General features: G+C 41.2%; 1 protein-coding gene across 1 annotated transcript; it reads right to left on the reverse strand.

Moving 5' to 3' along the window:
• Nucleotides 1-616: 616 nt before the first annotated feature.
• Nucleotides 617-11831, reverse strand: VAX1 (ventral anterior homeobox 1). The gene is made up of 3 exons (XM_034440228.2): nt 11365-11831; nt 9311-9498; nt 617-5382 (listed from the first exon to the last, which is right to left on the reverse strand). Exons 1-3 carry the CDS (start codon nt 11600-11602, stop codon nt 4864-4866), a joined length of 945 nt encoding a protein of 314 aa, XP_034296119.1. The 5' UTR covers nt 11603-11831; the 3' UTR covers nt 617-4863.
• Between the last annotated feature and the right edge of the window lie 212 nt (nt 11832-12043).

Below are 12043 nucleotides of genomic sequence, written 5' to 3' on the forward strand. Positions count from 1 at the left end.
GAGGGGAAAAAACCCTCAAAAGATGTTCTCTTTGACTCTGTTTGGTACAAAAGGAGGCAGAGAGAAATTTTGCAGGCTTTTGAGATGCTATTATACCCTCCTATAATCTTTGCATGGTTTCATGGTCTGGCCTACCTCAAAGGCTTGACATTTCTTAATTGCTGATATAATTTTCTTTATACTGGCTTCTGTACACTGTACTTTGTACAGTGTCTTTGACGCTGTCATTAATAATGTATCGTTTGTACTTATTTAAGTAATGTAAGAAGATTTAAAAGATATTGTAAACTTTCCTGAACATTTGAGAGGTTAATTTATACATTTTACAAATCAGTCAACTATTCCCACTTGCTACTTGTTTCAAAACAAATTATTTTATCCCTGATCTTTTTTTTTTTTTTTGGCTCTTCTCTATCTCTGGTTATACTCACAAGGTATATTTATATACCTATTTATCTATTGTCAGATCAAGAAAAGTGCTATCACCTTGGTTCTTGTAGTAAGGGTATCTCAGCTTTATACAAAATATTGACTTAAAACAAATCAAACCTATTAAAAGAAAATCCTCCTCTGAAGCATATGAATGATATCTTGAGAGCCATGTGTTCTTTTTCACTTTTCTAGAAATTATTTTCATGTTTTTAATTATTTGGATTGTACTGCATAACTAATGCTTTGTTTCCTCAGCTGCTCAAACCACTCCTGCATGATAAGCTCAAACATTATAAGAAACTATTTTATATGAATGAATATAGCAGCCATCTTTATGCATGATAAGGTATTTTATGAGGTTGATATCATAAAAAATATTATATCTCCTTACTGATTAAGCAATTTGATATTAAACAACATTGCCCTTACAACTAAAGGCTACTATATTGAGACTATAAAAATCCAGATGAACACTACATGGCAGTCAAGAGTGATCATCGAGATCTTTGCAGTTAGTCTTGCAATCTCACATCTTATCTGAAACTTCTCAGTTATTAGGGAAGGAACTGACATGATTGAACTCTAAGTTGTTGAAGATTTTTTTTCCTATTGCAAACACAATCAGGAACACAGTCCCTGGTTAGCCTGATTTTTATACTGGAAGCGAGTAGGTGATTCATGCTTTTACAATAGAAGATATGATAGGAAGCAGCCTGATTACAGGGCAGTGGGGGAAGGTTGCAGAAGTCATACATTAATTGGATCAACCTCACTGCAGAATTTGTCTTTCTGTGTAATTATGCATTTGTATGTATGTGTTCATTTTCTTAAATTAATATGGGTGGCAAGAAAAAAAGCAAACAAAGTATTTTCCAAACAGCAATAATTCTTCATAGTATTTAAAGTTTTAGAATAATGAAATGTATAAATATAGGAAATCACAAATATTGCTGCAGCCAGATTTTCTTAATTGATTTACATAGCTTTAAAGCATTTCCAGTCTCACCTCTGGTCCCATTCACTTCCAAGAAGTAGATTAGGATCACAGGGTATCAGACTGCCTTAGCAGAAGTCTTCATTTCATTCCATTGTCCCCTTGTTTATAATATTGCTTTTGTCTAAGCCCATTTTCTCTTATACACTAATAATAGAAAGCTGACATACTGTAAGACAATAGATCCATAAGTAATCATGCAGTGAAATAGTGCACAAATATGCTCATATATTATATCCTTTTTAATGTTACCCTAACTGGTAAGCAGAAGTCTCTCAAATTTCAGAAAGGAAGGGGAGGGATTTTTTACTTAAGTTTGAAGTAATATTGTTATATCAAAAAGCCATCATAAGGCAATGGTTAAGATCACATGAAATGTACAATTAGTGGGGGAATTTATTTATTAATTATAATAAAATGGCTTTGGTTGGTTTATTGGAGGGAGGGAGGGAAGGAAAGAAGAAAGGAAGGAAGGAAGGAAGATCTCTGAATGACATCCCCCTCCAATGTGCTTCAAATGAAATTGATCCATGTTTATTTTAAAAATCATATGGATTTTTCTTCTGCTGATTATGTATGATTTACAGAGTTTGGTGTAATGTCAATTTTACAATGCAGTTGTATAATTATCTATTTAAAAGTAAGCTGTAGTTATTTCAATGGGTTTTACTTCCAAGTAAATAGGTGAATAAATACAATGAAAAATGAAAAGTGGTTGAGATTGTGTAATGGTTAATATTAGTCACTTTCACTCCTTCAGAAACTCCATTGAAATAAAATATTTCCTTTGAACTAATGCCAGGGATACAAATGTAAGAATAGATCAACAAGACTTAGAAAAAAAAAAAAGATGAGAATCAGGCCAATTTTGACAATTCTCTGACTTGTCTCCCCTCTCCTCCCAGATTTTGTTGGATGGTTGATGTATGAACTAATAGGAAGCAGATTCTGAAATCTTTCTTTGGTGAAACTGTTTGACACTACATGAGTTAAGTTGTGCAGAATCAAATATACTGGCCAATATAAAGCACTAATGATAATGTCTTTAGGTTATAAAGAGGTGCACAATTTCAATTCTAACTTTGAAAATGAGTATTTTAAAGCATCACAAGCAACCTCCACTTTACTATATATATTATTTAGCTACGCAAGATGTCATCTGAATGTATACCCTGCAAAGGGACCTTTTCAGATACCGTGCAGAGTTGATTGCTGAACATCATAATTTATGGAGTTATATCTTTTGCTTTACACAAGTGGATTGAAAATGTTCCAGGGAGTTCTAAACAGAAGACGAAAATAGCGATCTGTCATCATATAGATATATTTCACTCTCACCACATAAATACAAAGTCAAATATCCAGAACATTCCAAATAAAGGTTAGTAGCAAGGGGCTCACCTTCACCCACAGATTCATTCATATTTTTTTCTGCACTAGATGCCTAAAACTTCAGATGTAAATAATTTACAATAAAATTATTTTGACAGTTTTCATGTTATGCTCTCTCTTGTTCTTTCTGTTCTAGAGTAAATGCTATATGTACTACATTTTTTTTTCTTTTTCTTTTTGGATTGAAAAGTTTGGTGGCATGTATTTTGTACAGTGTAAACACAAAGTATCAAGGGATTTCCAATCCTTCTGACTCCAAAAAAAAAAAAAAAAAAAACCCCACAAAAACAAAAACCCAGACTAAAGTAATTAGTTATTACAGGATATCTTTTTTTCATTTGCTGCTTCTGGCAAACTTATAAAATCATGTAAAAAGAAGCAGCAGCCAGGAATAAATCTGTGGTTAATGGGGAGATTTTCAAATAAGGTAAAATGACAATTTTACATAAGAGCACAAAATTAATACAAAATCAAATGGGACACTACTGTACTTTGCATTTTGCATTAGGTTTGACTTAGGAATAAACATTACCAAAGAAAATCAGTCAAAGGAGGCAAAAATAGATACTTCCAGTTTAAAACGTTGAATATATGGTTTTAGGAGAGCGCTGAAACTGCAGGCACATCAGTAATTCTATAATGTGCCTTGTGATTTTTTGTTTTGTAGACCAAATTCTGATCGTTTAAAAAAGCTTGTGTATAAGGATTTTTTTTAAAGCTCTAATTTTTTTTTGCACCCATATATTGTTAATGAGGGATGTGCACAGAGATGATAACTTGTATATTTCTGTCTGGTTTCCTTCCAGAGGTTAACAAAGAAAAATAGGTTATTTTTTTTGTTAAAAATAGGCTAGACGCAAATGCTGTCAAGTCTGTAAGCCTAATGCGAAACCTTTTCTTTTTTTTAAGGGGTGGGGACGGTGGAATTGGAAGATAACTGCAACATTCCTTAAACTGAACGAAGTCGGGGTTTACTTCATTCTTGGGTCAATATTTCAAAGCTAAATCAGTTCCCAGCTGCGTTACCTGAAAGGACGGTTGGCCTCACTCGGCTTACACCCACATTCACAACTTGGAAATGAGACTGGAATCCTAGGTACACTTACCGGAAGTAAATCCCATTGAAGTGAAACTGCTGAATACCCGCAGCGCGCCTCCTTCCACTTAAAAGTCAATAGGTTTGGTACCCGAGAGTTCAGTCTGGCATTGGGGGCATACGGACGTCGGGGCAGGAGGAGGAGGCGGCGCGCATCTTCAGGATGATGTGCAAAATAAGTTATCCCTTGGTAGGGTACCGTTGCCCTTGCTGAGGAAAGAGGGCCTTTCTTAGATTTGTGCTTTAATGCAACACTAAGCAACCAACATCCGCCAGGCAGGCTGGAATAAGAGGATCCGTCGGGCTACGTACGCGCGGGCAGCCCCCACCTTCCCTGCACAAAATAGACACTTCAGCTCCAACCAACCCTTCAAGCCTCTTCCCGAATACCCGTCCCCCCCCCTTCAAAGTCAAAGCTTCTTTCTCGTGTTGGCCGTCAACTTGAAGGAAAGGACTTCTGTGTCCAGCAATTCAGACCCCTCTTCTCCTGCTCTCCCCCCCTCCCCACCCCCGCAACACGATGTCTGCTCGGTTTTAGGCGTCCCACCCAGCCTCGTTTCTAAAACGCTGGCGGACGCGGCCTTCTCCCCCCCCCCACCAACTTTCCCCTCCCCCCCTTCCCACTTTCAACAGCTCGCGGGCCGTTTGGCGGGTTCCCTCCGTCTGTTTACTGCCAGCGCGTGACTTCGTCTAGTTGCTTTTCCCAGCCGGCGTTTCTCGAGGGTTTTGAAGGGTTGGGCGCGCCGAGCGAAAGCGGGGAGGCTCCCGGTTCGGAATGCGCGGGCGGGAGGGAGGGCAGAGGATTGAGGGAGCAGGAGCCGTGAGGAAAGAGCATGTGGACGGGCGCAATGTACACCGGACCAGAGGGGGCATCTAACGCACGGAGACTCCATAAATAATCAACACAGACAAAGAGGATAAATATAAATACAGCGAAAGTCCCCGAGAGTCAGTCCAGCGCCTTTTTTTCCGCGCTTTCTTTACCGGCGGTCCGGGAGTAGGGCTCGAAGGCGGAGGAGCTGAGATATCGGGCCGACAATTCTTGCAAGTTCCCGGCCAGAGACCCGGCCATTGCTAACGGGTTGGAGGAGAGCCGGCTGGCCACCGAGCCTAGCAGGGTGGGCACCTGGAGACTGAAGAGATTGTGCCCGCCGGGCGGAGAAGGATGAGCCGGGCCGGCGGCGGCGCTGCTGACGGCCGGATGGTGTGGGGAGCCGCCCGCCGTCCCTGATCCTGAGCCGCCGGTGCGGCTAGCGAGGCTGGGTGCTCGCAAGGCCGAGCCCAAGGCGCTGGTGGCGCAGGGGGGAAGCAGGCCGGGCAAGCCGGGCGGGGAGAGCAGGCGTCCTTGTTCGAGGAGTCGCAGGACGCTGCATGTAGCCGCGGTCTCGGACACCACCGACTTCATCTCCGAGTCTTTGCCTTGGTCTTTTTTCTGCTTTGTGCGTCGGTTCTGGAACCAGACTTTGACCTGCAAAGAGGCGAGAGAAGGACAGAATCAGCGTCATCTAGCGCGGCCTAGCAAAGGCCTCGGCCTCTTAGGCCCGGAGCAAGAGAGGAAAGGCCACCATTGTCCCCTCCTATCGCAGTTCTCGGCCTCTTTCCAGAGGCTTCCACAGAGGACAGCGACCGACTTGGGAGCTCCTGGGGAGACGGAGATTTCTCCGTGGGAGCCAAGCGGCTTGCGGTGGAAGCCTCATATGTGCGCGTGTGCAGCCGGCTGGGGAGCGCGTGGATGTCAGAGAGCGAATGGAAGAGCAAGCGTGGAAGTCTGCTCGTTTCCACGAAGATCGCGAAGCCATGCTGCACTCTGTAAAGCGCAACTGGAGTGACTGGGAATTGCAAAAACTTCAAAGGTTTCAGCCTTTGGCGCCGTGAAGACACGCGTGTATGGTGCAGTTCAGCTGTTTTGGGCATTGGCTTGTTTCAGAAGCCGCAGGAAGCGGCCAGAAAAGCTTGGGCCTGTTCGTGCACGTGCACGTGCATGGACATGATGAGCTCTCTAACAAAATAAGGTGAAAAAAGAGTTAGGTGGAGGAAGCCGTCGTGCCTCGTTTCCCACGCTTTCTGTGACTGTGTCCCCACAGCCAGGAGTTTTTCGGAAACAGGTTTTGGGGGATGAAACCACATCGAATTAATTGAAACCAGCCAACACTCCTATGCCCTTGGAAAGGCACTATCCGCAGGCCCCTAATACAAGGTGGTTTGTCGTTGTTTAGGCACTCCTATCTAACTAAATTTGCCATTTTTTCCCCTCCCATGGGTTTCATCTGCGGGCAGCAGCTTTTGAAAGATTTTGGCTAATTTAGGTTGGGCAGGCCTGGGCGATCCCCATCCTGTCAGCTACTTCAACCCTTCCCAGTTATCCTTCACTTAGGTTCCTATGGCAGGCCACGCTTTGCCTGTAGAGCCGCTTTCGTTTGCCTTACCAACCCGCCTAAATCTGACAGGCAAAGAAATGCTAATTAGCTTGTCAGAGTGGTTCATTATAGTACCTTTTTTCTAAGAACTACGAAACTAATCCCTTCCTTCCTTCTTTCCTTCCTTCCTTCCTTTTAATAGGATGTTTCAAGCAGAAATAATAAAGCCACACCTATATTTTATCCTTCCCTAGTTCTTTGTTTTCTGCTTTGTAGTAAAATGTACAACAAATTTCATCCTATTTCTTTAAATAATATATTTAAAAGCATCAGGAACAGATAATATTTTTGGTAATGTATCTGTTTCTCTTTTTGAATCTGACTACCTATTTCGGATTTTGACTTAATGTTTTCAATTTTCTCAAAGCATTTTATTTAAATCTTAAAATTAAACCACCACCACCCTGCATTTTTATATTTTATCTTCCCACCAACTCTTTATTTAGCAAAGTACAATTTTCAGACGGCATTTTTTGCCTTTGCATACCCTCTGTATGGTATGCACAGAGACACCTGTGCCCACATGCATATACATACACGCAGCAAATGGCCCCGCCTTTCAGATTCCCCTCCCAGGCCTATTTTTCAGGTTGTAGGACTGAATGAAAGGAAAAAACTTGGCTTTCAAAATCAGAGCAGACCCATTTGGGGCTGATCTCATTGTCACTGTTGGCCCTACCTCATTGTCATTGTCAGCCCTACTGGCAGGCATTCTGTCCATTGCCTCCAACAGCTAATCTGGTTTGTTTTTTTTTCGGGGGGGGGGGGGCAACAAAGTCCCTGATATTTAACACAGTTGTATTTTTCACTAGAAAGTGGTACTTAGAAGAATTACTACCACAAATGGCAAAAAATGGGATAAACTAAAGAATTTGAACCTTGATGGGAGTACATGGGTATTTGCTGTTGTGCCTCTGACGGAAAATGGATGGGACCGCTCATTCATGATAGTTTTAGGAAACAAAAGTCAAGTGATAAAAAAATGCGAGGAAAACAAAATCCATAATCCAGAGAGGCAGTAACTTTATGAGACCAAAGGAAGTTCGGTGAAATCCGTGCTTAATATTTGATTTTAACAAATCTTCACCTAGCAAAGTTGGTTTAAGAAGGGAATTTCTGTAGGCATGCCTGAACATTTTTACGTGGATGAAAAAATAGCCTTTTGCTATCCTCCTCATCCCTGCATTTATTTATATATTAAGCCGTTTTGGGTTTTCTCTCTCTCTCTCTCTTTCTCTCTCTCTCCCCCCCACCCTCTCTACACACACACACCATGACAGAAAGGGAAAAGGAAAATAATCAGATACCCATTTAAATGGAACTCAATTTCTGATGACTTCAGAAATTTCTGATGACTTCATTTTGTGTTGGGAGAGAAGTGCCAAAGTTTTCCCCCTGTTATTATCTTCTGAGTATTTTCCCACTTCCCTGTCTAGCCGACAGCTCAACATTCTATGGAGGAATTGCATCTAAGGTTAACCAGGCCTAATCCTGTTGCACACAGGTGCTTCCACCTGAAAATAAATTCTATCTTCATAAATCATGTCTAGATATGCATAGTCAGAATACAATTCTATTCATTGTCACACGAGAATGTGTTCCTTGAATTAAGGGAAATTATTGTTATATATTAAATTATGCAAAAATATGAGCAGTTACTGGCACTATCCTTGCTTTTTCTTTTTTTTTTTTTTAAAAAAGGTAAGTAGTTGTTGACCAAAGTTACAAAACTAGGGAAACAAAAAAAAAAGGTAAATCCAGGAAAGTTCTGCTAAGAGATCTATAGGGCTTGGATTCTTTTCATTATGCCAGTCAGAATACATTCTTATACCCTCTATTTATTTTAATTTCAACAGTATAAGAACAAACAGTCCGATGTCCTATTGTAAACAGTAATACTTAGATATGCACACATTTATTAGGGAGAAACTCCATTAAAGTCAATTTACTTCTGAAGAAATAAGTGTATCTTTCAGTATTTTTAGAACCAAAACTCACTTAACCCACAACAGCAACATCTCTATAAGCACTAACAATGTGTTGAGATAGCAAATAAATTCAGTATTATTGTCACTTGGTGGAGCAGCACATTGTTTTTTTTAGCTTTTAAACTCTACCGCTAAATGCAACAGAAGGAAAAGCCTTATTGACGATAGCAAAAGAAAAGTAACATTTGTGTAATATTCACTTCCAAGAAATACTCTGTTTTTCCCACAAGCTACAGATTCTCTTAAGTGATATTTTGATGTGAATTATTGTTTTTTGAAATTTTACTTTTTTCCTCTAGGATTTGGTCTTACTTTGTTGAGGAGAGCTCCTTGCAACTTCTGTAGTTTTTTCTCCAAGGTTTTCTTCTAGAAGCCCTCACTTCAGCACTATCTGATTGTGAGCTATGAGTGTTTGTGAAGAGGGAGTTTCTTCAAAGGTTCTTGTACCTAAGAACTGTTTCATCGTTCTCCAACATTATCCTAGAGGCTAATTAATTTTTTGGATTAAATGCTTAGAGTTTATGAATAATTTGTGGAGTTAAAAGCAAGTTGTATACTTGCAGTAACTCCTCACTTCCCTGAGCCCATTTATTTCTTGGGTTCTTAACCTCTGGCATTTAAGGAGGCAATTCACACTCTATTCCTTCCATTCCCTCCAGATATTTAGAATTGAAAAACTGTCTTTTTAAAAGGAGGAAATTTGCAAAAGCATGAAAAGAGTGGAATTTTGTATTGTGCCCTAAGTTTAGTTCTAGGGCTTGGTTATCTTTGAGTTGTTAACTGCAAAAAAAAGGGAAGACTGGTCTTCAACACCAACCACATCCATGTAGGAAGCTATGCAAGTGTTAGTTACAGCCCTGCAGGCCTGGCAGTAAGTGAAAAGCTCCTCATCTCTAGGGAAGAGAACTCTCTTGCCTAAGAGTAAAGATGGAGTAGGGCACCTCAGTTCCCAAACCTTCTTTTGCCACGGATACATTTGTATCTTTAGTACCTGAGTTTCTGAGAGATTGAGCTGCCTGGCCAGCTCAGTTCTTTCCCGTCCAACCACGTATTGGCACCTCTGGAATTCCATCTCAAGCCTATAAAGTTGTTCAGCTGTGAAAGAAGTTCGAGTCCTCTTTGGCCGGTCAAGATCAAGCCCTTTTGGAAGAATAATCTCCCTGATGGAACCTTTGGCATCTGGCAAAAAGAGAAGGAGGCACATTTAGATCCAGAAGAAAGGATGGATCATCGATCCAGTTTTTAGGAACTACCTGGGGAGGCCACTCTAGACAGAGCAAGAAGCCACTCTTGGCAGGGACTGAAGGAGTCACTAGGATTTCCTGCTAGCCCCAGCACCACATTCTCAGATTGTGGCTTATAAAGCACGCCATTCTCCATCCCAAGGGAAGAGCTCTAACACAAAGAACTCCAAAGGAACCTCACAGGTTTCAAAGCAGCCTAGCCACCACCAGAGGCCTATGCTCAGCAGTCTCTGCCTTGCATATTCACACTTGCTTGAGCTGCCTTTGATTTCCCTACAGGGAAAGCACTCAAGTGAGCCATCTCAAGAGAGCTGTGATGTCCACCTTCTGCAGCCCACTGACTCTTTGGAGCTGCCTACTTTTCCGTGTTGATGAACATCAAGTTGCCCTTCATGGATGTCCATTTTCTGCTCCGCCTTCATCTCACCACAACACTGCAAATCTCACTAGCCTCTGGCCAGTGAAGTACAATCTGATTCAAATTACATGCCAGGGTTTGCCATAATTTTCCTTCCTAAATCTATGAGGAAGGAAGCCTAGGCTTCTAAGACTTGATTTCTTTTTTCAGCTGAGGGTGGTGGTGGTGTCCAGGATAAGTTACTGTTTACCAGGCCTGGTTTTCATTTATTCACATGTGAGCAGAATGAAATTCTTTTTTAAATACACGCATGGATGTGTACTTACAGAAATGAAAAACTGACCTGTTAGTTTTGGAATTTTAATAGTAATGGAAAATTATTCTTTTGTTTATTGGAGGAGGCAGAGAGAAGATAATAAATAATCCAGATTAGAATTTAAAAAAATCAAACGAAGAAACTAAACAGTACCATAAACAATTCATTCAGCTGCATAATAATACTGAATAATAGCAGCAAACACCACCACCACCACACCACTTTCTGACATATTTTGTTATTGTAAAGTCACTATCAAAAAAGATGCAATCGCCAAAGATTTGAGCAGGAATGGGTTCAAGGGTAAGGAATGCTTGGAGGAAAGACTTGTTTTAGGATGGGGGGGAGGGTCCGCTATGTGCTCAGACTAGAAAGAATTTGCTGCTGGTGGAAATCAAAGAATGGGACAAAAGTAATAGACTGAAAATAAGAAAAGCGCCCAATACATTTTGGAATAAGTCTCGAAGGGTTATTTTTCTTCCTCTCTCTTCTTTTTGCTTACCTTAGGCACCGGGAGGTGGGTTTCTTTCCCCTTTTCTTTTTTGGAGGGTGGAGAGAAATTTCAAAGAAGCAATCTTTTGCAAAAGGCTGTGACTGAAAACTCCTATGGAGAAGTAAGTTCTACTGTATTGAGTCCGATGGGTTTTACTCGAATACAAGTAGTCAAAAGAATTGTAGGCTGAATTTAATGGGGTCAAAATAGGATTTAGCAACCTCTCATGCCCTTAAAGCAAAGGTAAACTATAGACTAAAGACAACTGAGGTAGATCTTAGCCTTCCCTTCCCTCAATACTTGAGAAATTCGGAGAAAAAGAAAACATAATCTGTATACATGCCGCCCCAGCTAAAATGTAAGGTTTGGACATGGAACCCTTCACAATCCTTGACAATCCAAATTGCAAAAATATTCCTAGACCTGAGAAACGGATCAAGAACAGGATGAAAGAGATAAAAAGAATGAAGCGAAACCTTTAGGAAACCACAGCAATTCATTTGGTTTTGAAACGAGAAAAACGAAAAGCAGAACCAAAAAAACAAAAACCGAAAGTAAAAACGAAAGGAAAGGAAGCAGGCGGGCGGGAAAAAGTCGTTAATCAAAATTTCAGAACGTAAAGCGACGGTCCTACCTCGGACTAGAATTCTTCTGCAATAATCCGGGTCAGCGGAACTGGATTTATTTTTACTGCACTCTTCCGAGACGCCCGAAGCCGAAAAAGTCCCTTGCGGTTCCTTCAAAAAAGAATTCGAAATATTTCCTTCGGAGCTTTTGCTTTCCTTGCCTTCTTTATGCCCGTTCTTGGAGAGCCGGCTGGTTTCGAGCTCTGAATTGCATCTAACGTCCATTTTGTCTTGTTTCCCAAACATGTAGTGCAATATGGTGTAGAGGTTTGTTTTGTTTTTTTAAGTGGGGAAAAAAAAGGAGGCGCGGGATGAGGGTGGAAGGGAGGAGGAAAAGAAGAGAAATCTGCTGAATATCGCCCGCCGTAGGATCAGTTCGGTGAGTAACAAGCGAATCCCTCGAAGGCGAGAGTCGGTTCGGCTGCTGGAGAGGCAGGAAATCGGCCGCTTCCTCAATCCCAGCGTCCTAGTGCGAGTGTCCAGCTTCCCCGCGCCCCAATGATCAGGTACTCAACAGTGCAACTCTAAAATGATTTAATGCCTCCCTTATTACAGAGAGGGATGCAGTTGTTAGACACCCAGAGGGACGCGCACTCGCTGTTTCAATTGATTACGGGTAATTTTGCAGCCTCCACATTTAGGTTACCTCATGAATACACTAAATTGTTTGGATAATATATCACTTCG

Source organism: Pantherophis guttatus, chromosome 6 (genome assembly GCF_059756535.1).
Source record: "Pantherophis guttatus breed Tessera chromosome 6, ASM5975653v1, whole genome shotgun sequence".
NCBI classification, from domain to species: domain Eukaryota; kingdom Metazoa; phylum Chordata; class Lepidosauria; order Squamata; family Colubridae; genus Pantherophis; species Pantherophis guttatus.

Coding starts and splice junctions, on each gene's coding strand:
- VAX1 (XM_034440228.2), bottom strand. CDS start 11,602: ATGTTTGGGAAACAAGACAAAATGGACGTTAGATGCAATTCAGAGCTC. Junction 9,499..11,364: donor CAGAAGAATTCTAGTCCGAG/GTAGGACCGTCG, acceptor TCTTTTTGCCAG/ATGCCAAAGGTTCCATCAGG. Junction 5,383..9,310: donor TCAATCTCTCAGAAACTCAG/GTACTAAAGATA, acceptor GCCTCTTTGCAG/GTCAAAGTCTGGTTCCAGAA.